The sequence below is a fragment of the Macaca mulatta genome, chromosome 7, assembly GCF_049350105.2.
Source record: "Macaca mulatta isolate MMU2019108-1 chromosome 7, T2T-MMU8v2.0, whole genome shotgun sequence".
NCBI classification, from domain to species: domain Eukaryota; kingdom Metazoa; phylum Chordata; class Mammalia; order Primates; family Cercopithecidae; genus Macaca; species Macaca mulatta.
Window position 1 is genome coordinate 20,506,043 of NC_133412.1, and position 25,594 is coordinate 20,531,636.

At 43.0% G+C, this 25,594-nt stretch overlaps 2 protein-coding genes and 1 pseudogene across 11 annotated transcripts in view; 2 read left to right on the forward strand and 1 right to left on the reverse strand.

Annotated features, from left to right (window-relative positions):
• The window catches only part of UBR1 (ubiquitin protein ligase E3 component n-recognin 1), a 155,177-nt gene extending 153,538 nt beyond the window's left edge, over positions 1 to 1,639 (reverse strand). For both annotated transcript variants that reach the window (XM_015142047.3, XM_015142046.3), the window contains exon 1: positions 1,468 to 1,639. Coding sequence is in view for 1 of the 2 variants with exons in the window: in XM_015142046.3 (XP_014997532.1) it covers positions 1,468 to 1,548 (81 nt within the window). In the remaining variant the exon portion in view is untranslated. The remainder of the gene's footprint in view (positions 1 to 1,467) is intronic.
• Positions 1,640 to 10,730: 9,091 nt separating this feature from the next.
• The window catches only part of TMEM62 (transmembrane protein 62), a 61,176-nt gene continuing 46,312 nt past the window's right edge, over positions 10,731 to 25,594 (forward strand). For 4 of the 9 annotated variants that reach the window (XM_077939195.1, XM_077939197.1, XM_028850798.2 and 1 more), the window contains exon 1: positions 25,155 to 25,446. The gene's annotated coding sequence lies outside the window, so the exon portion shown is untranslated. Of the gene's footprint in view, positions 10,751 to 25,154; positions 25,447 to 25,594 lie in introns of those variants that run through there. The other 5 variants (XM_077939196.1, XM_077939198.1, XM_077939202.1 and 2 more) reach the window with 4 other exon arrangements.
• Positions 22,571 to 23,363, forward strand: LOC712535 (signal peptidase complex subunit 2 pseudogene; annotated as a pseudogene).

Consider the following 25,594-nt stretch of genomic DNA (forward strand, 5'->3'; position numbering starts at 1 on the left):
CCTTATCATCACAAATAAGATGCTTTCTCCTTCACTACCAGTAGTGAAGTGAATTTGAACTGCTATTTGGGGTGGAGGAAAACAGCAAGCACTGACATAGTCAGAAGCCAAACCCTTTTCCAACTCCCTCCCTACCTGGTTCCTACCTCCTAGCCAGTCTCTTCAGTCCCTGAAGTAGCTCCCTCTGTTTTTGCATAAAACAATGTTCAATTGTATGCAGGGTTAAAAAACAAACAAACAAAAAAACCTTCAAGAATGCTTTTAATCTGTAATCCCAGCACTCTGGGAGGCCGGGGCAGGTGGACCACCTGAGGTCAGCCTGGCCAATATGGTGAAACCCTGTCTCTACTAAAAACACCAAAAAAAAAAAAAAAAAAAAAATTAGCCAGGCATGGTGGCAGGCGCCTGTAATCCCAGCTACTCAGGAGGCTGAGGCAGGAGAATTCCTGAACCTGGGAGGCAGAGGCTGCAGGGAGGCAGAGGCTGCAGCGAGCCGAGATTGTGCCACTGCACTCCAGCGTGAACGACAGAGTGAGACTCTGTCTCAAAAAATAAAATAAATAAAATAAAACAAAATAAAGCTTTTATTAAACTACAAACCAAAGAAACTTCAGAAAAAATGGTGTATATCCCAAACCTCTAAATGCTGCTATTTGGAAACACAAAACTAATAAAACATTATGCAGCGACAGATACTTGAATATTTTCTACATATCTCCCCACTAGATACCCTGGGCATCCAGAACATTCCCTAACATTGCCCTCTACTCTTATCTTCCACCGTCAGCTTTCTCCCTGTAGCTAGTGACTCAAATTTGTTCAATATCTCTGCCTTCCCATTCTTCCAAAATGCAAGAGCAAAGTATAGATTCCAACATTAATTAATGGTATTGCTCGGGCTTGAAATGTTTGGGAGTTCTTTCTTCAGCTTTAAAAAGTAGCGACAGATGATGGGCTTCTCCACTGAGGGTTAGGCCTGGGGTTCTTAAGATGCTATATCGAAGGCCAATTACTACACCTCACATCTAGACATGACAGTGGCAGCACTCTCTATCATTATCAGGTCCCGGCCAGCAGGCTATGCAATACAATACCAGGTGCTGCATTCCCATCATCAAGAGTAAAGGGTTGGTACTGCTTCTATACGAAAATGGCTCTTGCTCCAACCCCGCCTAGGCCCCCACATCAAACCGTCTAATAACATCACTGGTTCTTTCTACTTCAGAATAGAGACATGCATGCTTGAGATCATCAGAAATAATACATAACAAAGTCATTATATTCCGTACACTTGGCTGGCAGAAATGTGGGTCGCGACTAACTTTTTATTCAGTGGCTTCCTTCCAGATCAATCCAGGTAACTCCCCCTCCCCAGAGCCGCCATAAGGGGTGAAGCCCCACATCCTCCTAAGCGCAGCAGGGAGGGACTGGGGGGAGGACAAAAGAGACTTGCCTATAGGGACTTACACATGCCAGACGCTGAGGGGTCTGGGGTAACTCCGCGCTGATTTCCATCCTCTCCGCACCTCCAGCTTCCTCGTCCGCCATCTTGAGGGAAACTGACTCCTGCAGTTGCCGACCCCCGGCCAGAGGCAAGCGGAAACCTGTGGCCGGTCGGAGACACAGGGACGACACTTTTACGACGGCCCCTGAAGTCGGGTTTGACGCAGAACTGAGGAGCGGCTTCCGGCCCGCTTCCCGGAAGCAAGCGTCACGACGTGAAGGGACTGGAGAATTTTTTTTTTTCCCCTGTAATGTATTAGGCGTAGCGCTTGGTAGCTGAGTGGTTGTATATCTGGATTTGGTGCTGGGAACTTGCATCTACGAGGTTAAAAACAAAAAAAAAAAAGCCAAAGTTAGCGTCCATTACGAAAGGAAGAAAACTCGTCAGGGGCTAAAGCAAGAACCTGTCCTAGCTGGCCGGTTGTTGGCCTGAGGGTGTTTTGTATCCCAGCCTCCCTGCAGTAGTTCCCCAGAGCCTATAAAATGAAAAAGAAAGTACTCACACATCTTCCATTTTTAGGGTTCTACCCCGTGGGCACTTGCACATGTGTACAAAAAAGCTGGGGATCCAGCTTTATTGGGGAGCACGGGGGGGGAATAATTTGGAAACCTAGTCATTCATCGATAGATGAAAGACAAGATAGACTATGGTACATTCGCATTTTGAAATACTGTGCAGCTCTTGAGCAAGATAAATCTGCGTGAAAAGATCAACATAAATTAAGTGAGAGGGAAAAAAGCCAAGTTGCCGCAAACTATGTATTTGCACACATGGGCATTTAAATCTGAAGGAATAAGTCTGAAAGGGGAAAGGGCAAAGTGGTAACTCTGAGGGCCAGGATTCGGATTGGAGGAAGAAGGTGGTCAAGAGCTACTTTACCTTCATCAGTATTTTAAATTGTTTACAAAACAAATAATTTTAAAGTGTATATTTTTAACAAAGGGAAGAAAATAAAGCTCCAAACAATGTGAAAAGCAGAGGAGGCTTTCCAAATGCTGTGGTCCACCTTGATTAGTAGAACTTTCCTGCCTAAACAATGTTTCTGCTCAAATGAACTACCGTCTGGGTGCTAAAGTACTGTTTTTCCAGCCTTTTTTGCCCAACAACCACAATAAATACATTTTACATCTTATCACTGTACCTATACAAAAGTATATGGGTATATATAGAATATGTATATATACGCTGAAACTAAAGTTTCCTGAAACCATGCTTGCGATATGTCATATTTTCTATTCAACTGCAATATGTTTATGCATTTAAGCCAAAATACTGGTTGTAGTTGTTAAAGTGATATTATAATCCACAATAGATATTGTCCCACATTTTGATAAAAATTGCCCAAAAAGTTACCTTGTTCCTTCCTGTCTCTATGCCTTTACTCCTGGAGTTCTCTTGTGCTACCCCACTCTCTTTTCTTCTTCTTTCATTCCTAGATAAATGAAATAGACTAGAAAGTTCAGAAATAGGTCTGGGGCGGTGGCTCACGCCTGTAATCTCCCAGCACTTTGGGAGGCCAAGGTGAGTGGATCACCTGAGGTCAGGAGTTCGAGACCAGCCTGGACAACACAGTGAAACCCCATGTCTACTAAAAATACAAAAATTAGCTGGGTGTGGTGGTGGGTGTCTGTAATCCCAGCTACTCAGGAGGCTGAGGCTGGAAAATTGCTTGAACCTGGAAAGTGGAGTTTGCAGTAAGCCAAGATGGTGCCACTGCTCTCCAGCTCTCCAGCCTGGGCTACAAGAGCAAAACTCAATCTCAAAAAAAAAGAAAAGAAAAGAAAAATAAAAACAGCCACTTATTAACATCTTAATGTAATCAAATCACTAGTATATTAATAGCACTAGCTATATATTAATAACAATCCTGTAGGTAGATGTTACTACTTCTATTTTACTGTCATGAGAAATTGAGAAAACTGAAGTTTAGAGAAGTTATAGAATTTGGTTAGGGACATGCAGCTTCCAAGTGACAGAGCAGACATTCAGCCAGCACAATGGCTCACCCCTGTAATGTTAGCACTTTGGGAGGCCAAGGCGGGAGGATTGTTTGAGATGGGCAACATAGCAAGACCCCCACCTCTACCAAATAATAATAAATAAAATCCAGTTCAAATGTCTCGCAAGGCCCTGTTCTTAACCATTTCACTTTATTACTTTATACCAAATTCAAGCATTTTACACATGAAAGATAACAGCATTTCAAGTTAGAAGGAAATTATGGACCGTTTGTTTGTTTGTTTATTTATTTGTTTATTCAGATGAGTTTTGCTATTGTTGCCCAGGTTGGAGTACAGTGGCGTGATCTCAGCTCACCACAACCTCTGCCTCCCGGATTCAAGCAATTCCCCTGCTTCAGCCTCCCAAGTAGCTGGGATTACAGGCATGCACCACCATGCCTGGCTAATTTTGTATTTTTAGTAGAGATGAGGTCTCTCCATGTTGGTCAGGCTGGTCTCGAACTCACGACCTTAGGTGATCTGCCTGCCTTGGCCTCCCAAAGTGCTGGGATTATAGGCGTGAGCCACCACGTCCAGCAGGACTGTTTATTAAGTGGTGCAAAAACAGATGATTATGTAGCAGTTCCTAAAAAAAAAAAAATAGACATAGAATTCCCATATGATGCAGCAATTCCACTTCTGGGTATATATCCAAAAGAAGTGAAAGCAGGGACTTAAAGAGATGTTTGTATACCTGTGTTCATTGAAGCATTATTCAGTATAGTCAAATGGTGGCAGGAACCCAAGTGTCCATCAACAGATGAATGGATAAACAAAACATGGCATATACATGCAATGAAATATTATTCAGCCTTTAAAGGGAAGGAAAAGGTGACACATGCCACAACATGGATGAACCTTACAGATATTAGGCTATGTAAAAGAAGCCAGTCACAAAAAGACAAATGCTGTATGATTTGACTTATAATACATACCTAGAGTAGTCAAATTCATAGACACAGAAAGTAGAATGGTGGTTGCCAGGGTCTGAGAGGAGGAGAGAATAGAGTTTCATGGGTATGGAGTTTCATTTTGGAAAGATGAAAAAGTTTTGAAGATGTGTAGTGGTAATGGTTGCATAACAATATGAATATATCTAATGCTACTGAATGGTATACTTAAAAGTGGTTAAAATGATAAATTTTATGTATATTTTACCACAATAAAAAATTTTAAAGAGGCGGAGCCTGGTGGCTCATGCCTATAAGTAATCCCAGCACTTTGGGAGGTCAAGGCCAGCGGATCACTGGAGGTCAGGAGTTCGAAACCAAGCTAACCAACATGGTGAAACCCTGTCGCTACTAAAAATACAAAAATTAGTCAGGCATGGTGGTGCATGCCTGTAAATCCAGTTACTCAGGAGGCTGAGGTAGGAGAATCGCTTGAACCCGGGAGGCAGAGGTTGCAGTGAGCCGAGATCGCGCCACTGCACTCGCCTGGGTGACAGTGTGAGACTCCATCTAAAAATAAATAAATAAAAATAAATAAATAATAAGTAACTATTTGGGAAAAGATGGTCAGATCCTTACCTCAAATCATATCTCAAAATAATTTTTTTTTTTTTTTGAGATGGAGTGTCGCTCTGTTGCCCAGGCTGGAGTGCAATGGTGAGATCCCGGCTCACCACAACCTCTGCCTCCTGGGTTCAAGTGATTCTCCTGCCTCAGCCTCCTGAGTATCTGAATTACAGATGCATGCCACCACGCCCGGCTAATATTTGTATTTTTTAGTAGAGACGGGGTTTCACCATGATAGCCAGGATGGTCTCGATCTCTTGACCTCGTGATCCGCCTGCCTTGGCCTCCCAAAGTGCTGTGATTACATGCATGAGCCACCACACCCAGCCCTCAAAATAATTCTTAATACATTAAAGAGTTAACTGCTAAAAAGAGTAAATAAGTAAAAATTATTATTATTTTTTTGGAGACAGGGTCTTGCTTTGTTACTCAGGCTGAAGTGCAGTGGCATGCTCTTGCCTTACTTCAGCCTCTACCTCCAGGACTCAAGCGATCCTCCCACCTCAACCTCCCAAGCAGCTGAGATCAGAGGCATGCACCACCATGTCTGGCTAATTTTTGTATTTTTTGTAGAGACAGGGTTTCTCCATGTTGCCCAAGCTGATCTCAAACTCTTGGACTCAAGTGATCCACCCACCTTTGCCTCCCAAAGTGCTAGAATTACAGGCATGAGCCACTGAGCCCTGCCAAAAGTAAACATTTTTTTAATATTGGGGTGGAGAAGTCTTTTTTAAGCATGTTGCTAAAGGCAAAAAATATAAATATAAAAAGACTAATATGTAATTGTGTTAAAATTAAAAACATAAAAATAAATGATATAAAACTTAAAGGTTAAAAAAAACTGGGAAGAAATGTCTACAGTAGACATGGCAGACCAAAGGATAAAATCCCAAAGAGGCCAGGCACCATGGCACATGCTCAGAATCCCAGCACTTTGGGAGGCTGAGGAGGGTGAATCACTTGAGCCCAGGAGTTCCAGACCAGCCTGGGCAACATGGCAAAAACCTGTCTCTGCAAAAAATACAAAAATTAGCTGGGCTTGGTGGCATGTGCCTCTAGTCCCAGCTACTCAAGAGGCTGAGATGGGAGGATAACTGGCGCCCAGAAGGCAGAGGTTACAGTGAACCAAGATCAAGCCACTGCCACCCTCAGCAAGAAAGTGAGACCCCGTCTCAAAAAAAAAAAAAAAAAATCCTAAAGATGACTATTCCAAAAGAAAAACGGATGAAAGACATAAATGTGCAACTTACCAATTTCTATTAATTTATGAAAAAGACCTAACTAGTAAGCAAATAAATGAAAAATAAGAAAAAATTATGATTTATTGCCTGTAAATTTGGCAAGTTTTTTTTTTTTTTTTTTGGAAGATAGTGTTGGTAAGAAGCTGGAAGGATAACCATATTATTACGTAAAATGCAAGTGTAAATTGGTAAACCTCTTGGAAGATGGTGTGGCAATATTCTGAAGCCTTTTTTAAAAAATGTATACTATTTGGACCAGGCACGGGGGCTCATGCCTGTAATCCCAGCACCTTGGGAGGCCAAGGTGGGTGGATAGCGAGGTCAGGAGTTCAAGATCAGCCTGGCCAAGATGGTGAAAACCTGCTCTACTGAAAATACAAAAAATTAGCTGGGCGTGGTGGTGGGCGCCTGTAATCCCACCTACTCGGGAGCCTGAGGCAGAGAATTGCTGGAACCCGGGAGGCGGGGTTGCAGTGAGCCGAGATCGCGCCACTGCACTCCAGCCTGGGTGACAGAGCAAAACTCTGTCTCAAAAAAAAAAAAAAAAAAAAAAAGCATACTATTTGGCCAGCAATTCCATTTTTTTTTTTTTTTTTGAGACAGAGTCTTGCTCTGATGCCCAAACTGGAGTGCAGTGGCACAATCCGTGCCTGGCCAGCAATTCCATTTTTAAGACTTTATACTGGAAAAATAATTCAGGGTGTAAGCCAAGTCTTAATTACATAATTATTGGAAACGTAGAAAAGTTAAGAACAACTCAGGGCCAGACGCGGTGGCTCACGCCTGTAATCCCAGCATTTTGGGAGGCCGAGGCGGGCGGATCACGAGGTCAGGAGATGGAGACTATCTTGGCTAACACAGTGAAACCCCATCTCTACTAAAAAAAAAAAAAAATACAAAAAAATTAGCCGGGCGCGGTGGTGGGCGCCTGTAGTCCCAGCTACTCGGGAGGCTGAGGCGGGAGAAGGGCGTGAACCCGGGAGGTGGAGCTTGCAGTGAGCCGAGATCGCGCCACTGCACTCCAGCCTGGGCAACAGAGCGAGACTCCATCTCGAAAAAAAAAAAAAAAAAAAACAAAGAACAACTCAGATGCCCAACAATAAAGGACGCTGGCTAAATAAACTGTTCTCCCATACAATATAATACTCTGCAGTCATTAAAAATGTCCACAGATGCAATGAGAGTTCTTGAGACTCAGGAAGTCCGTGAGGGAAATCTATTTTTATAGTAACACAAAAAGTAATTAGCTGGGTGTGGTGGCATGGGCCGGTAGTCCCAGCTTGTTGGGAGGATGAGGTGGGAGGATGGCTTGAGCCCAGGAGGTGGAGGTTGCAGTGAGCCAAGATCCGGCCATGGCACTGCAGCCTGGGTGACAGAGCCAGACTGTGATTCAAGAAAAACAAACAAACAAAACAAACAAACAAAAAAGAGTTATTTGCCTTTTATTAAAAAAAAAAAAATGTTGGTATTTGCACTGATGAGTCCAAAAGCTTGGTAGCTGAAACTACTGGCCTCTTAGCACAAAATCAAGGCAGTGGCATCAAACTGGACTATTCACCAAAGTGAAGTAGTAGTTCCTTTACCACCATGCACTTGCAGTTAAAAAAGGGCAGGGAGGGGGGAAAAGGCTTTCCCTTAAGAATACCCTTGATGAAGTAAACATTATTAATTTATTAAATCTCAACCCATGAGCCTTTTAAACATTCTGTATGATGAAATAGGAAGTGCACAAAGTTTTTCTGCCATGTACAAAAGTATGATAACTGACTTGAGAAGAAGCACTTCTGCATTGAGTTCCTAGCTCAACCAGTCACTTTTTTTTTTTTTATCACAGAACACCCTTTTTACTTAAAAGAACAACTGACAACTATCACTGTGATTATTCAGACTTGAGTATTTGGCAGGCATTTTCTCAAATATGAACAAGACTTTTTCTTCGAGGAAAACAACTGTCAGTTTTTGTTGTCTGTGACAAAGTTGAGCTTTCAAATGAAAAATTAGAACTGTGGAAAAGTCATATCTGCCACTGTGAGCTTGACAAAGTCCTCATGAGATCAGTGGTGATATTAATGTGATTTTTTGATACATTACAATGACAGGTGTCAACGTTTGGAAGATTGGTATAACTCAATCAATATTTTCCAGATGACAAATGAGGTGTTAAAAATCCAGCATGGGCTGGGCGCGGTGGCTCACACCAGTACTTCGGGAGGCAGAGGCAGGTGGATCACAAGGTCAGGAGTTCGAGACCAATCTGGGCAAGATGGTGAAACCCCATCTCTACTAAAAAAGAAAAAAAAAATTATTTGGGCACGAGACTCCTTCTCAAAAAAAAAAAAAAAAAAAAAAAAGATGGGTAAAAGATCCATCCAAAATGCTAAATAGAACAATAGAATGTAATGCTATGGAGTACAAACATTTCATTGATATGGTTTCAGATTCCACAATGAATTGAGTTTTAAGAAACTACTATTTGTTGGCTGGGCACAGTGGCTCATGCCTGTAATCCCAGCACTTTGGGAGGCCGAGGTGGGTGGATCATGAAGTGGGGAGTTCGAGACTAGCCTGACCAACATGGTGAAACCCCATCTCTACTAAAAATACAAAAAATTAGCCAGGCATGGTGGCACGCATCTGTTGTCCCAGCTACTCGGGATGCTGAGGCAGGAGAATCCCTTGAACCCGGGAGGTGGAGGTTGCAGTGAGCCGAGATCACACCACTGTGCTCCAGCCTGGGCAATAGAGCAAGAGTCTGTCTCAAAACAAAACAAAACAAAAAACACAGGCTGGGCGCAGTGGCTCACGCCTGTAATCCCAGCACTTTGGGAGGCTGAGGTGGGTGGATCATGAGGTCAGGAGTTCAAGACCAGTCTGGCCAATATGGTGAAACCCCATCTCTATTAAAAATACAAAAATTAGCTGGGTGTGGTGGCGCATGCCTGTAGTCCCAGCTACTCGGAGGCTGAGGCAGGAGAATCTCTTAAACCCGGGAGGTAGAGGTTGTAGTGAGCTGAGATCATGCCACTGCACTCCAGCCTGGGCAACAAATGCAAAACTCCATCTCAACAAATAATTAAATTAAATTAAATTAAATTAAATTAAATACTCTTCCCCTTCCCAGTTATGTAACTGTGTAAGGCCAGATTTTCTTCATACACTTCAACCAAAACAATATATCACAATATATTGAATACAAAAGCAGATAGAAGAACCTAGCCACCTTTATTAAGCCAGACGTTAAGAGATTTGTGAAAATTGCCCGGCCCGGTGGCTCACGCCTGTAATTCCAGCACTTTGGGAGGCCAAGGCGGGCAGATCATGAGGTCAGGAGATCGAGACCATCCTGGTTAACACGGTGAAACCACGTCTCTACTAAAAAATACAAAAAATTAGCCGGGCGTGGTGACGGGCACCTATAGTCCCAGCACTTAGGAGGCTGAGGCAGGAGAATGGTGAGAACCCGGGAGGCGGAGCTTGCAGTAAGCCAGGATAGTGCCACTGCACTCCAGCCTGGGCGACAGAGCAAGCCTCCGGCTCAAAAAAAAAAAAAAAAAAAGAGAGAGAGATTTGCAACAATATAAAAGATTACCACACTTTTCAATATTTTTTATATTTTGGAAAGCAGTTAATTTTTTTTTTTTTTTTTTTTTTGAGACGCAGTCTTGCTCTGTCGCCCAGGCTGGAGTGCAGTGGTCGGATCTCAGCTCACTGCAAGCTCCGCCTCCCGGGTTCACGCCATTCTCCTGCCTCAGCCTCCCTAGTAGCTGGGACTACAGGCGCCCGCCACCTCGCCCGGCTAGTTTTTTGTATTTTTTTAGTAGAGACGGGGTTTCACCGTGTTAGCCAGGATGGTCTCGATCTCCTGACCTCGTGATCCACCCGTCTCGGCCTCCCAAAGTGCTGGGATTACAGGCTTGAGCCACCACGCCCGGCCCTCTACTAAAAAATACAAAAAAAAACCTAGACGGGCGCGGTGACGGGCGCCTGTAGTCCCAGCTACTCGGGAGGCTGAGGCAGGAGAATGGCGTAAACCCAGGAGGCGGAGCTTGCAGTGAGATGAGATCCGGCCACTGCACTCCAGCCTGGGCGACAGAGCGAGACTCCGTCTCAAAAAAAAAAAAAATAAATAAAATAAAATAAAATCAATTCACAAAATATGCATTGGTCCCACAAAAATGTCCAAAGCCTGATTAGAGGCTAGCACTTGTCAGATTTATTTCATCATTAGAGGCTCCTTCTTAGGGGTCCTAGCGTTTTCAACCCAAGACCTTATTAAAATGCAATTATGTTTGGGATGATAACCTCTTATCAGATTACCTTTAAGTAGGTATTAGTTTAAGAGATCCTGAAATTCAAGTTCTTTGGAATTGTGCATATCATAGGTTGAAGGTTAGGTTTCACAAGAAGCTGAAACTGAAACAGATTAGCTTGCAGGAGGTATATTAGGGAGTATTCTTGGGATCAACAGCCATGGAAGGGAAGCAAAAGGTAGGAAACATGATTGGACTGAGGGAGAAACTGAGCTGCCATGCAGGCTGAACAACTCTCTGGGGAATCCTGAAGCTGGAATAACCCTCTTTCGGAGTTGGCCCTAGTTGGGAGCAGGAGGGAATGTTTTTATGCGCTTAATGTTGATCAGTCATTAGATGTGGGTAGCCCTGGCAAAAGGGGTCAACTTGAGCAAGCCAGCTGTCTTCAGCAGAGGCAGTCCCTGATGGCTTCTCATTGGCAGCACTCTGAGCAGCTGGGGGAGTAAGTCCTTCATTCCTGAAGGAGGATCTGGGTGGCACATCATAGTTTCCATTACATATGGGAATGGTGAGAAAGCAAAAGGCTAAAAAAAAAAAGTCAGCTAAAAGAGCCAAAGACAGGCTGGGCGAGTTGGCTCACACCTGTAATCCCAGCACTTTGGGAGGCCAAGATGGGTGGATCACAAGGTCAAGAGATCAAGACCATCCTGGCCAACATGGTGAAACCCTGTCTCTACTAAAAATACAAAAAAATTAGCTGGGTGTGCTGGCGCCTGCCTGTACTCCCAGCTACTTGGAAGGCTGAGGCAGGATAATTGCTTGAACCCGGGAGGCAGAGGTTGCAGTGAGCCGAGATTGCGCCGCTGTACTCCAGCCTGGCGACAGAGAGAGACTCCGTCTAAAAAAAAAAAATGCCAAAGACGTTATCTTCTTGAGTTTGGTCTACACTTGAGAGTTTGGGCTTGAATCCTGATTTCACTACTTCCTTACAAAGTCAAATCACAATCTCTGAACCTCAATTTTCTCATCTGTAATTGTGATGATAAAATTTATCTGATAAGGAGGCTATAAGAATTACACAAGAAAATGTATATGAAATTACTTTGTCAGTTACCAAGTGCCATATAAATGTATGGTGTTGCTATAAATAGTTGATTTATTGATTAAAGGTAGTAGTGATGAGGTAGTAAAACTGCTGTCTGGTTGGCTGAAGCCAAGGCAAGGATGAAATCTAGTTCTCCAGATTTGTTATGACTGCTTTGTGTAAAGCCTCACTGAACAGTATTCCTTTGTGTCATTTCCTCTTTAGCTCTTGCTGGGTATACTCCAGTGATCCAAGATGCTACCAACATGCCTACTCTAACATGCTTTTTAGTTTTATTTCGATAAAATAAACCCATTTCTCAGAGATGCTTGTGATGCAGTAATATTGTTTTGGGTCAGAGGTATTTTAATGTAATTCAATTATACTTGAGCTATTCTATGTTAACATCTTCCAAAGAGATAAATAATTGATGGCCTAAACATGAAGATCTGCATGTGGGAACTGGTGATCTCACAACAGAAGGAAGTTTAGGAACTCAGGAGGAGGATGACAGAGGACAAAGGTACAGAGGATTTGGGAGATGGAGGGAATGACAGGTCTAAGCTGATAATAAGCTGATGGAGATGGAAAGGGCTTAGGCAGTCATCCCATAAGAAAATCACTAGCCCCAAAAGCATTATCTCATTTACCCCTTAAAACAACCTTGTGGAAGAGAGACCACTATAGTTGTCATTTTAGAGGTAAGATAATAGTGAGTCATAGGAGTTAAAGATTTGTCTGGTCACACAGTAAGTGTCAGAACTGGTTTCAACCCAGGTTAGTATGAAGTTCTTAGCCACACTGCCTGAAGAGTCTGGTTTCAACCTGAAACTAAGAGAGTACTCCTAGCAGAGAGATAATGACGAAGGAAGGGTGGTAGAAAAATGACTCTATGAATAAAGTAATAAAAGACAGTGACCCAAAGGATCTGGCTAGGTGGGGTTAATCATATGGATAAAGAAACAGGGAGACCTAGAAAAGACTGAGTAAGATTTAAATGGATGTGCTACCTTTACCTAAAATTTCCAGAACTGCCCTATCATTTCATTAATGCCACAACTGAAGGTCAAGAATGAGAAAGATGAGAACATAGTTCATTGTTCTCATCTTACTGTAATTTTGGAAGAGGAGAAAAGAACAAAAGAAATGAGTGAAGAAAGCAAGGACTTGTGATCTTTATGGAAGGGCAAATGGAGTTGTTATAGAAGAGTCTAACATCCTTCCAGGCAGGAGACAAAGTAAGAAGGGAAATGACTAGAAAAGAGTGAAGGGAAGAAGGGGAGAAGGAAAAATTATTGGAAATAGAAAGATAAGCCTCAATGTGAGGGGGAAAGAAGAGAAAAGGAACATGACATTCATTAATTAGTTTCAGACAGTTTAAATGAAGACACAATTGGGTAAATTTATTCAAATGGTCATGTTCCTGTCATAAATATGCACACACACACACACACACACACATACACACACACTTTTTGTCACATTAATAAAAAGGCAACAAAACTAAGTTGAGTGACAGCTTAGTCCCAGGAACTACTTTGCACCAGAACCTATAGTAACAAAGCAGAGATATTATAACTTATTTTATGCCATGTCACTTAATATATAGGGTTGTCCCTTGGTATATGCCAGGGATTGGGTCCAGGACCCCCCAGAGTATATAAAAACCCATGCATACTCACATCTCACAGTCAGCCCTGCAAAACCTGCATATACAAAAAGTCAGCCCTCTCTATACTCAGGTTTCCCCTGAATAGTGTATTTTATTTTATCTAATTAACTTATTAGTAGTATTATTATTTGAGACAGAGTCTCACCCCATCACCCAGGCTGGAGTGCAGTGACAGTCTCAGCTCACTACAGCCTCTGCCTCCCAGGTTCAAGCGATTCACATGCCTCAGCCTCCCAAGTAACTGCGATTACAGGCATGCGCCACATGCCTGGCTAAGTTTTGTATTTTATTTTTATTATCATTTTCTTTTTTTGAGACAGAGTCTGGCTTTGTCAGCTGGGCTGGAGTGCAGTGGCCCGATCTTGGCTCACTGCAACCTCCGCCTCCCGGGTTCAAGCGATTCTCCTGCTTCAGCCTCCTGAGTAGCTGGGATTACAGACATGTGCGACTACACCTGCCTACTTTTTGTATTTTTAGTAGAGATGGAGTTTCACCGTGTTGGCCAGGCTGGTCTCGAACTCCTGACCTCAGGTGATCTGCCCACCTCGGCCTCCCAAAGTGCTGGGATTACAGGTGTGAGCCACCACGCCCGGCCTGAATATTGTATTTTCGATCCTCATTTGGTTGGAAAAAATCTGCATATAAGTGGACCCATGCAGTTCAAACCTGCTGTTCAAGGTTCAACTATATAATCTTTTCCCAGGCATCCAGTTTCCCAAGGAACCAACTGTCTTTGTCTGTTCAGGCTGCTATTACAGAGTAACATAAATTGAGTATCACTGTTCTGAATGCTGGGAAGTCCAAGATCAAGGGCGATTCAGTGTCTGGTGAGGGTCTGCTTTCTGGCTCACAGATGGCACCTTCTAGCTGTGTTCTCACATGGCAGAAAGTGCAAGACACCTCTCTGGGGCCTGTTTTCTAAGGGTATGAATCCCATTCATGAGGGCTTTACCCTCATGACCTAATCACCTCCCAAAGGCTCACCTCCTAACACCATCTACCATGGGGGTTAGGGTGTCAACATACGAATTTGGGGGAACATAAAACATTAAGACTATAGCAACAATTTGTATGAAAGTCTCTTTGGTCCCAGTGGGGTGGCTCACACCTATAATCCCAACAGTTTGGGAAGCTGAGGCCAGCGGATCGCTTGAGCCCTGCAGTTCAAGACCAGCCTGGGCAACCCCTTCTCTACCAAAAAAAAAAAAAACAAAAAAAAATTAGGCGTGGTGGTGTGTGTCTGTAGTTCCAGCTACTTAGGGGGCTGAGGTAGGAGGACTGCTTGAGCCCAGGAGGTCCAGGCTGCAGTGAGCCATGTTCGAGCCACTGCAATCCAGCCTGGGTGATCGAGGGAGACCTCCTGCGCTCAAGTGATCCTCTTACACCATGTCTTTTTAAATTTATTTTATTTTTTAATATACTTTAAGTTCTAGGGTACATGTGCACAACTTGCAGGTTTGTTACATAGGTATACATGTGCCGTGTTGGTTTGCTGTACCCATCAACTCGTCATTTACATTAGTTATTTTTCCTAATGCTATCACTCCCCCTGCATGTCTTATTAACATAAATCAGGGTGGTGTGAGGGGGTCGTGTGTGTGTGTGTTGGTGGTTATACCAAAATTTTCAGTAACTATTAAGAGTGGTGTTAAACAAACAAAAAAGGTAAAGTGTTAATTTTTTTTCTTCAATGTTCACTGTAACTTTTCCTTAGTGAATTCTAGTTGTGTTTAAATAGTTTGGTCTTAAAATACTAGATTTTAAATTCAAAATAACTTATCTTTTAATATAATTACCTTTACATAATAAAATATACCTTTCTGCCTACAACTCTTCATAGTAATTTGATGAGATAAAGAGATTTTAGGCAACAACCTGCTAATAGCTTATGCCAGATGTTGACAAACTGTGATTAGTCCCCCTATGGTCATTTTTTGACTTCCCTGAGCTAAGAATAGTTTTTACATTTTTTAATAGTTGAAAAAAATCAAAAGAATAGTAACATTTTGTGACACAAGAAAGTTATTCAAAATTCAGATTTCAGTGTCCATAAAGTTTTATTGAGATACTACTACTATGGCTGCTCTCCCAGTGCAACGGCAGAGCTGAGTACTCGTAACACGGCTCACATACCATCTTGCCATTTACAGAAAAAGTTTACTTACCCCTTTTCCTATAATATGATCATAATTTAGCTATACAATCAGAACTCAGGGTAGAATTCAGCTCTACTCAATAAAAATTCCACAGTCACGCTAAGGTCAACTCTGAATATTGACCTAACCAAAACTGATACAAATTGTTTTGAAAGGATGGGGTCTGGAAGTACGAATGAAAGTGGTCCTTGCAGCATTTCTTGTGGTCGTTGTGAGAGGGCTAGTTTCACCTCTTTCTTAGTGGGAGTCGGTAGATATCATTTAATCCTGAAAGCCCACAGCTATCACTATTGGCAGGTCAAGAGAAATATGGAGGTCAAAAACAAGAGTGAGCTCCAGCATTAAAAAGACTACTGTGGGCTGGGCGTGGTGGCTCACGCCTGTAATCCCAGCACTTTGGGAGGCCGAGGCGGGCGGATCACGAGGTCAGGAGATTGAGACCATCCTGGCTAACATGACAAAACCCCGTCTCTACCAAAAATACAAAAAAATTAGCCAGGCGTGGTGGCGGGCGCCTGTAGTCCTAGCTACTCGGGAGGCTGAAGTAGGAGAATGGCGTGAACCTGGGAGGCGGAGCTTGCAGTGAGCCGAGATCGCACCACTGCGCTCCAGCCTGGGTGACAGAGCGAGTCTCTATCTCAAAAAAAAAATAAATAAATAAAACATTTCATGGAGAAAAATAGAGAAATAGAGTGTATACATTTATTATTATTATTATTTTGAGATGGAGTCTTGCTCTGTTGCCCAGGCTGGATTGCATTGGCATGATGTTGGCTCACTGCAGCCTCTGCCTGCTGGATTTCAAGCGATTCTCCTGCCTTGTCCTCCCAAGTATCTGGGACTACAGGAGTGCACCACCATGGCCAGTTAAATTTTTAAGACCAGCCCAGGCTGGTCTTAAATTCCTGACCTCAAGAGATTTTCCTGCCTAGGCCTCTGAAAATGCTGAGATTATAGGTGTGAGTCACTAAGTCTAGCCTTTTCCTGAATTCTTTTTTTTTTTTTTTTTTTTGAGACAAAGTCTCACTCTGTCACCCAGCCTGGATTGCAGTGGCACAATCTTGTCTCATTGCAACCTCCGCCCCCTGGGTTCAAGCAATTCTCCTGCCTCAGCCTTCTGAATATCTGGGATTACAGGTATGCACCACCAGGCCCAGCTAATTTTTTGTATCTTTAGTAGAGACAAAGGCTTCACCAAGTTGGCCAGGATGGCCTTGAATTCCTGACCTCAAATGATCCTCCCACCTCAGCCTCCCAAAGCACTCAGATTACAGGCATGAGCCACTGCACCCAGCCTTCCTGAATATTTTTGATCCACAGTTGGTTGAATCCACAGATGCAGAACCCACGGATATGGAGGGCCGATTGTACATTCATACCATAAAACCATCACTATTATCCATCTCCAGACTTTTTTCATCTTGCAAAACTGAAACAGTATACCTATTAAACATTAATTCCCCATCCACTTCCTCCCAGTCTCTGCAAACTACCATTCTACTTTCTGTCTCTGTGAATTTGACTACTCTAGGTACCTTATATAAGTGGAATCACACAGTATTTGTCTTTTTGTGACTGGCTTATTTCACTTAGTATAATGTCCTTAAGGTTGATCCATGTTGTAATAAGTCAGAAATTCCTTGATCTGTGAGTTTTTTACTTTTGCAGGTGTTTCAGGTTTCTTGTAAAGAGCATTGATTACCTAGATGAAATTCTTCCCAAATTTCTGTTTTGTTAAGGAATAAAAGGAGTGCTCCCTCAAAAGCTTAAAAAGCGTATATACCCAAAGTAAAATAGTTCATCCTACCATAAAGACACATACAAGCAAATATTTACTGCAGCACTATTCACAATAGCAAAGACATGGAATCAACCTAAATGCCCATCAATGGTAGATGGGATAATGAAAATGTGGTACACACACACCATGGAATACTACACAGCCATAAAAAAGAATGAGATTATGTCCTTTGCCGCAACATGAATGGATCTGGAGACCATTATCCTAAGCAAATTAATGCAGGAACAGAAAACCAAATACCATATGTTCTCACTTAAAAGTGGGAGCTAAACAATGAGAACGCATAGACACAAAGAGGGAAATGACAGACATGGGCCTACTTGAGGGTGGAGGGTAGGAGGAGGGAGAGGATCAGAAAAAAAAAACCTGTCAGGTACTATGCTTATTATCTGGGTGACTAAATAATCTGTACACCAAACCCCTGTGGCATGCAGTTTACCTGAATAACAATCCTGCACCTGTACCCCTAAACCTAAAATAAAAGTAAAAAAAAAACTTTTAAAATGTCTAGTACACACCAGTGATCATTGCAGCATCATACACAATAGCCAAAAGGGGAAAACAACCCAGGTATTCATCAACAGATGAATGGATAAACAAAATGTGGTCTATACATACAATGCAATATTATTCAGCCTTAAACGGAAGGAAATTCTGCTACAACATGGATGAACCTTGAAGCCATTATGTTAAGTGCTGATGGCTGCATAACAATATGGACGTACTTAACTGCACTGAATTACACAACGTCTCACTCTATTGCTTGGGCTGGAGTGCATGGTGCAAAATTTCAGCTCACTGCAGCCTTGACCACCTAGGTTTAGGTGATCCTCCCACCTCAGCCTCCCAGGTAGCTGAGACTACACGCATGCGCCACCACGCCCAGCTAATTGTTTGTATTTTTAGTAGAGACAGGGTTTTGCCATGTTGCACAGGCTGGTCTCAAGCTCCTGGGCTCAAGCAATCCGCCTGCCTTGGCCTCCCAAAGTGTTGGGATTACAGGGGTGAGCCACTGTGCTCAGCCTATTTTACCACAATTTAAAAAAATAATTAAAAAAAAATCTTAATCCCAACACTTTGGGAGGCCGAGGTGGGCAGAATTACTTGAGGTCAGGAGTTTGAGGTGAGCCTGGCCAACCTGGCAAAACCCTGTCTCTACTAAAAAATACAAAAATTAGCCATACGTCGTGGCCCACGCCTGTGATCCCAGCTACTCGGGAGGTTGAGGCACAAGAATCGCTGGAACCCAGGAGACGGAGGTTGCAGAGAGCCAACATGGTGCCGCTGCACTCCAGCCTGGGCGACAGACCTAGACTCTGTTTCAAAAAAAAAAAAAACTTTATACACACACAACCTATTTTAATTACATTACTTTAGCTCTCTATAGAAATGAATTCACAAAACAATTTAATACTACATTTTTGTATTTTTAACAAGGTCAGTAAGATAGTGATTTGAAGACAATTATGGCCAGGTGTAGTGGCTCACGCCTATGATCCTAGCATTTTGGGAGGCCAAGGCGGGTGGATCGCTTGAGGTCAGGAGTTTGAAACCAGCCTGGCCAACATGGAGAAACCCTGTCTCTACTAAAAATATTTTTAAAAACTAGTCAGGCATGGTGGTGGGCTCCTGTAATCCCAGCTACTTGGGAGGCTGAGGCAGAACTGCTTGAACCGAGGAGGTGGAGGTTGCAGTGAGCCAAGATCACATCATTGTACTCCAGCCTGGGCAACAAGAGCAAAACTCTGTCCCCCCTCCACCCCCTGCCAAAAAAAAAAAAGACAATTTCTGCATCTTATATTTATGAGAAACGCTTAATTCAACATGTGGCTGTTGGTGACAATGTACATTGTACTGTTAAATGTCCGAGTGATATATTCTCCCTTGACTTTGGTTCTAGGTAAATTTGCTTTCATGGTGAATTGCTGCCTGCTTTCTTTATAACAAGAACTCTATTTACCTTTCTGCTTTGACTGTCAGGAACTTTGACTGTCAGGAACTGAACTGAAGTGATTAGCTGGTCAAACCAGTATTTCCCTGGAGAATCATTAACCATCATTAAATAAATAATTTCCTGTTCCTATTCACTTTGAATACCACAAGTGAAGTGGCTTGGTTGGAGTACAGTGTCTGAAATTGAGACTGCTGGCCTTTGTGACTTTTGACCACGTCCAAATGCTTTAACGGCATGATTCCTCCTCTTGTTGTGCCCCATTTCTAGAAAATGATTTCCTGTATCTTTGAGGTTTCTCTAATGTTGCAGGAAGTCAGGGACCCCAAATGGAGGGACTGGCTGGAGCCGCAGCAGAGGAACATTAATTGTGAAGATTTCATGTACATTTATCAGTTCCCAAATAATAATTTTATAATTTCTTATGCTTGTCTTTACTTTAATCTCTTAATCCTGTTATCTTCATAAGCTGAGGATATACATCACCTCAGGACCATTGTGATAATTGTGTTAACTGTACAAATTGATTGTAAGACATGTGTGTTTTTTTTTGTTTGTTTTGTTTTGTTTTGTTTTGTTTTTTTGAGACGGAGTCTCGCTCTGTCGCCCAGGCTGGAGTGCAGTGGCCAGATCTCAGCTCACTGCAAGCTCCGCCTCCCGGGTTCCCGCCATTCTCCTGCCTCAGCCTCCCGAGTAGCTGGGACCACAGGCGCCGCCACCTCGCCCGGCTAATTTTTTGTGTTTTTAGTAGAGACGGGGTTTCGCCGTGTTAGCCAGGATGGTCTCGATCTCCTGACCTTGTGATCCGCCCGTCTCGGCCTCCCAAAGTGCTGGGATTACAGGCTTGAGCCACCGCGCCCGGCCGACATGTGTGTTTGAACAATATGAAATCAGTGCACCTTGAAAAAGAACAGAATAACAGTGATTTTTAGGGAACAAGGGAAGACAACCATAAGGTCTGACTGCCTGAGGGGTCAGGCAAAAAGAGCCATATTTTTCTTCTTGCAGATGGCCTATAAACGGACGTGCAAGTAGGAGAGATATCGCTAAATTCTTTTCCTAGCAAGGAATATTAATATTAATACCCTGGAAAGGAATACATTCCTGGGGGGAAGTCTATAAATGGCTGCTCTGGGACTGTCTGTCTTATGCAGTTGAGATAAGGACTGAGATACGCCCTAGTCTCCTGCAGTACCCTCAGGCTTACCAGGGTGGGGAAAAACTGTCCTGGTAAATTTGTGGTCAGACCAGTTCTCTGCTCTCGAACTCTGTTGTCTGTTATTTAAGATGTTTATCAAGACAATACGCGCACTGCTGAGCATAGACCCTTATCAGTAGTTCTGCTTTTCCCCTTTGCCTTGTGATCTTTGTTGGACCCTTATTAGTAGTTCTGCTTTTTGCCCTTTGAAGCCTGTGATCTTTGTACCTACTCCCTGTTCTTACACACCTCCCCTTTTGAAACCCTTAATAAAAAACTTGCTTTTGAGGCTCAGGTGGGCATCATAGTCCTACTGCTATGTGATGTCACCCCCGGTGGCTCAGCTATAAAATTCCTCTCTTTGCACTCTTTTTCTTTATTTCTCAGCCGGCTGACATTTATGGAAAATAGAAAGAACCTACGCTGAAATATTGGGAGCGGGTTCCCCCAATACTCTAAGGTCTCTGCAAATGCATTTTATGTATGCCACATTGCTTGGGTTTTAAATTAGATCATCTTAGTCATGTCTCCCAAATTTGGTTTTAAAATATCCTTCCACGTATTTTCTAGTGGTGTAGTATTAGATAAAACCAAAATCAAAATTTTATTTTATTGATATGGGTAATGCTCTCCATTCATACATTATAGCCCTGGTCCCTCAGTCACTATGTTCCACATTTTGGCACTATTTAAAAAAAAAACTCTTATTTTCTTCCATTGAATATCCAATCAGGTGCCATGTTCTATAGTTTTTATTTTTAAAAAATATTGTTGTTACATTTGATCACTCCTTTCTAATCTCAAGGTCGTATTCTCCCATCTTTCTTCTTCAGGTCTTTGTAATTACTCCACTACCTGGATTATTGCAATCTCCTTCCAACAGGATTCTCTCTCACACCTGTCCTCTGGACAGTCAGTTCTCTATGCTGTTGCCAGATCCATGTCACCAAAGCAGAACTCTGTTGTCTTCACTCTTGGCATTTACAGAGGCCTTCCTCAATGTGCCTCAAGCCAAAGGTCTGGTCTAATTACCATTATTCCTCTTGGTGTAGGCTGGCAAACTGAAACATTCACTGTCCCTGCAACATGCCCTGCATTTTCTCATCTTAATGCTTTGGTTCGTGTTGTTAGGAAAGTGCTTTTACCCACCCCAACCTCAATCTCTGCCAGTCAAGAAATATTACCCATCCTTTATATGCGACATCCATAATTAAACTTTTCTTGATTCTTTCCAAAGATGTACTCTCTGCTAGTTGTTGTTGTTGTTGTTGTTGTTGTTGTTGTTGTTTGAGATGGAATCTCGCTCTGTCACCCAGGCTGGAGTGCAGTGGCCTGATCTCGGCTCACTGCAACCTCCGCCTCCCAGGTTCAAGTGACTCTCCTGCATCAGCCTCCCAAGTAGCTGGGACTACAGATGCGTGCCACCATGCCTGGCTAATTTTTTGCAGTTTTAGTAGAGACGGGCTTTCACTATGTTAGCCAGGATGGTCTCGATCTCCTGACCTCGTGATCTGCCCGCCTCTGCCTCCCAGTGGTGGGATTACAGGCGTGAGCCACCATGCCCAGCTTCTCTCTCCTAGTTTTAACCTTCCCTCTGCCTTTTATATCTGTTCATCTCTTATGGCAAAAAGCATATCTTCACATATTAAACTTCTGTATGTATGTCTCTCTCTTACATAAACTCCTTAGATAATGAACCATAGCTCTTTGCCTACTTATCTTTATGTTTCTTTATGTTTTCTGCTTAGATCAATGTATTGTATTCCAAAGGTACTCAAAATTTAATTGAAAATTTTAAATTGAAAATTCAATTTAATTGAAATTGGCATAAATCCAATACTGACAACATATCCCAAGGAAAAAACTCAAGGGAAGTTTTTTTTTTAAGAGCACTATTTGTGTAAAAATATTTGCTCAGCCAGGCGCGGTGGCTCACGCCTGTTATTCCAGCACTTTTGGGAGGCCGAGGCGGGCGGATCATGAGGTCAGGAGATCAAGACCATCCTGGCTAACACAGTGAAATCCTGTCTCTATTAAAAATACAAAAAATTAGCCAGGCGTGATGGTGAGTTGCCTGTAATCCCAGCTGCTGGGGGAGGCTGAGACAGAAGAATGGCATGAACTCGGGAGGCAGAGCTTGCAGTGAGCCGAGATCGCGCCACTGCACTCCAGCCTAGGTGGTAGAGAGAGACTCCATGCTCCCCCAAAAATACATATCTTTACTCAGAACAGGCAGAAGTGGGTAAGTTGGCAGCAGCAGCTGCACAGGGTGGGAGAAGTGGTGGTAGTGGAGGCAGTAGTGGGGCTGGCGGTGGTTCCAGGTGCGGGACAGGCAGTGGCCATAGCGGCTTGTTGGATAAGTGGAAGATAGATGATAAGCCTGTAAAAATTGACAAGTGCGATGGATTAGCTGTGAAAACCTCTTTGGATGATTCTGCCAAAAAGTTACTTCTGGAAAAATACAAATATGTGGAGAATTTTGGTCTAATTGATGGTCGCCTCACCATCTGTACAATCTCCTGTTTTTTTGCCATAGTGGCTTTGATTTGGGATTATATGCACCCCTTTCCAGAGTCCAAACCTGTTTTCGTTTTGTGCGTCATATCCTATTTTGTGATGATCTGGATTCTGACCATTTATACCTCATAAAAGGAGAGGCGCATCTTTGTCGTGACCCACAGGAAAGATCCTACAGGAATGGATCCTGATGGTATTTGGCAACTGTCCTCCAGTCTTAAAAGGTCTGATGACAAATACACCTTGAAGCTGACCTTCACCAAGGGGAGAACAAAGCAGCAGCGGGAAGTCGAGTTTACCAAGTCCCCATTGCTAAGTTTGTCATGCATGTCCATGTGAAGAGACCACCAAACAGGCTTTGTGTGAGCAACAAGGCTGTTTATTTCACCTGGGTGCAGGCGGGCTGAGTTTGAAAAGAGAGTCAGCAAAGGTTGGTGGGATTATCATTAGTTCTTCTAGGTTTTGGGATAGGCGGTGGAGTTAGGAGCAATGTTTTGCAGGCAGGGGGTGGATCTCACAAAGTACATTCTCAGGGGTGCGCAGAATTACAAAGAACCTTTTTTTTTTTTTTTTTTTTGAGATGGAGTCTCGCTGTGTCGCCCAGGCTGGAGTGCAGTGGCCGGATCTCAGCTCACTGCAAGCTCCGCCTCCTGGGTTTACGCCATTCTCCTGCCTCAGCCTCCCGAGTAGCTGGGACTACAGGCGCCCGCCACCTCGCCCGGCTAGCTTTTTGTATTTTTTAGTAGAGACGGGGTTTCACCGTGTTAGCCAGGATGGTCTCGATCTCCTGACCTCGTGATCCGCCCGTCTCGGCCTCCCAAAGTGCTGGGATTACAGGCTTGAGCCACCGCGCCCGGCCCAAAGAACCTTCTTAAGGGTGGGGGAGATTACAAAGTACATTGATCAGTTAGGGTGGGGCAGAAACAAATCACAATGGTGGAATGTCATCAGTTAAAACTATTTTCACTTCTTTTGTGGATCTTCAGTTGCTTCAGACCATCTGGATGTATACATGCAGGACACAGGGCATATGATGGCTTAGCTTGGGCTCAGAGGCCTGATAAAGTTTTTTGACCACAGTGGGACACTGGTCATGGATGTATATGATCCTGAAATATCCAAGCTCCATGACAGTCTCGCCATAGAAAGAAAAATAAAATAGCTAATTCTAAAAGTAGCCCTCTTTCTGCTGGATCTTGCTGAATTACTGGTTTGGGAGGTGGGGGAGATAAAAATAACTCAAAATGGATAAAGTAAAAAAAAGTTAAAAAGTTCCTGTTTTGTCCCAAAATTTTAGTCTATTCTGGATAAATAGGATTTTCTGACACAGATATGAGAAGTTGTAGCTCTGATGTCTAGCTGTAGTCTCCTTGGTCTGCTGATTGCATTATTTTAATTTGCTTTTCTGGGAAAGCAGTTTTGCTAAAAGCTGTACAGACTTTTCCTTTGTACCTAGCAGTACTTTATATAGTATAGTTTTGGGTCATGTAACATTTTAAGACTCAATTAAAAAATATATTCATCTGTTGCTGACTTTGTTAATTCCTATTTCCACATGTGTTTCCTTGAAGAATTCAGTATACGACTTCTCGTGTGTGATAGCTTTCCTTCACACACTATTTTTGTGGGTGTGTATATATCTGATTTGGGGAGAATTTAAAATACACATGGCTTTTTAATTTGTTTGAAACAGACCTTCTGCCTGTTACATTTTGTGCTCCTAACCAATTAAAGAAACCAATGACATTTTAGTTTTATATTGTGTTTTCCACTAGTATATCCCTGTTGATTTGTTTGTGCCTTTTATTAACTGCCATTGTCTAAAATTTTTTTCAATAAAAGGAAGGCAGATGTGAAAATAAATTACTCAGAACACCAATATATAATAAACAATTCAAAAATCAACAATAAGGGAGTGGTTAGATAAGTTAAGGTAGGGCTGAATCTAATTCTCCTGGGCCTTGCCCATAGGAAGTATTTAATATTTATTAAATGAATAGTATACCACCGTGTTGCAATATTAGTTAATCATTTGCATGTGAAATCAGGTTAAGGGAAAAATAACTTTCACAAAACATAGGAATTAACATCTATAGAAAACCTATGCTGCCGGGAGCGGTGGTCCCAGCACTTTGCGAGGCGGGAGGATCGCTTGAACCCAGGAGTTCCGAGGCCAGCTTGGGCAACACAGAGACCCTAGTCTCTACAAAAACTATATTTAAAAAATTAGCTGGGCGTGATGGTGCGAACCTGTAGTTCCAGCTACTTGAGGCCAGGGAGGTCAAGGCTGCAGTGAGCCGTGATCGCGCCACTGCATTCCTGCCTGGGGGACAGAGTGAGATCCTGTCTGAGAAGTGAAGGAAAGGGGAACGGCAGCGGGAAGGGGAAGGGAAAGAAAAGAAAACCTATGGAGGCACGTTAATAATCAGAAGGGGCCAGAGGAAGCCACCTGACACATTTGTGAGACAATGTGAAAGGCGTCCTCATACATTCTCACTTTGATACAACAACCCTGCAAAGTGCGCACGGAAGGTGTTATTAACTCTGTTTTACAGGTAAGGAGATCGACCCGCTGAGGTCAGGAGTGAATGACCAAGGCGGAGCCAGGACTCTAGCCCTGGCCTCCTGGCCACTGGTCCCGGTCTCCTTGCCCGCCACCACTCGGCCACCGTCATTGGTGTTCAGAGTTTCGGTTCCCTTTTC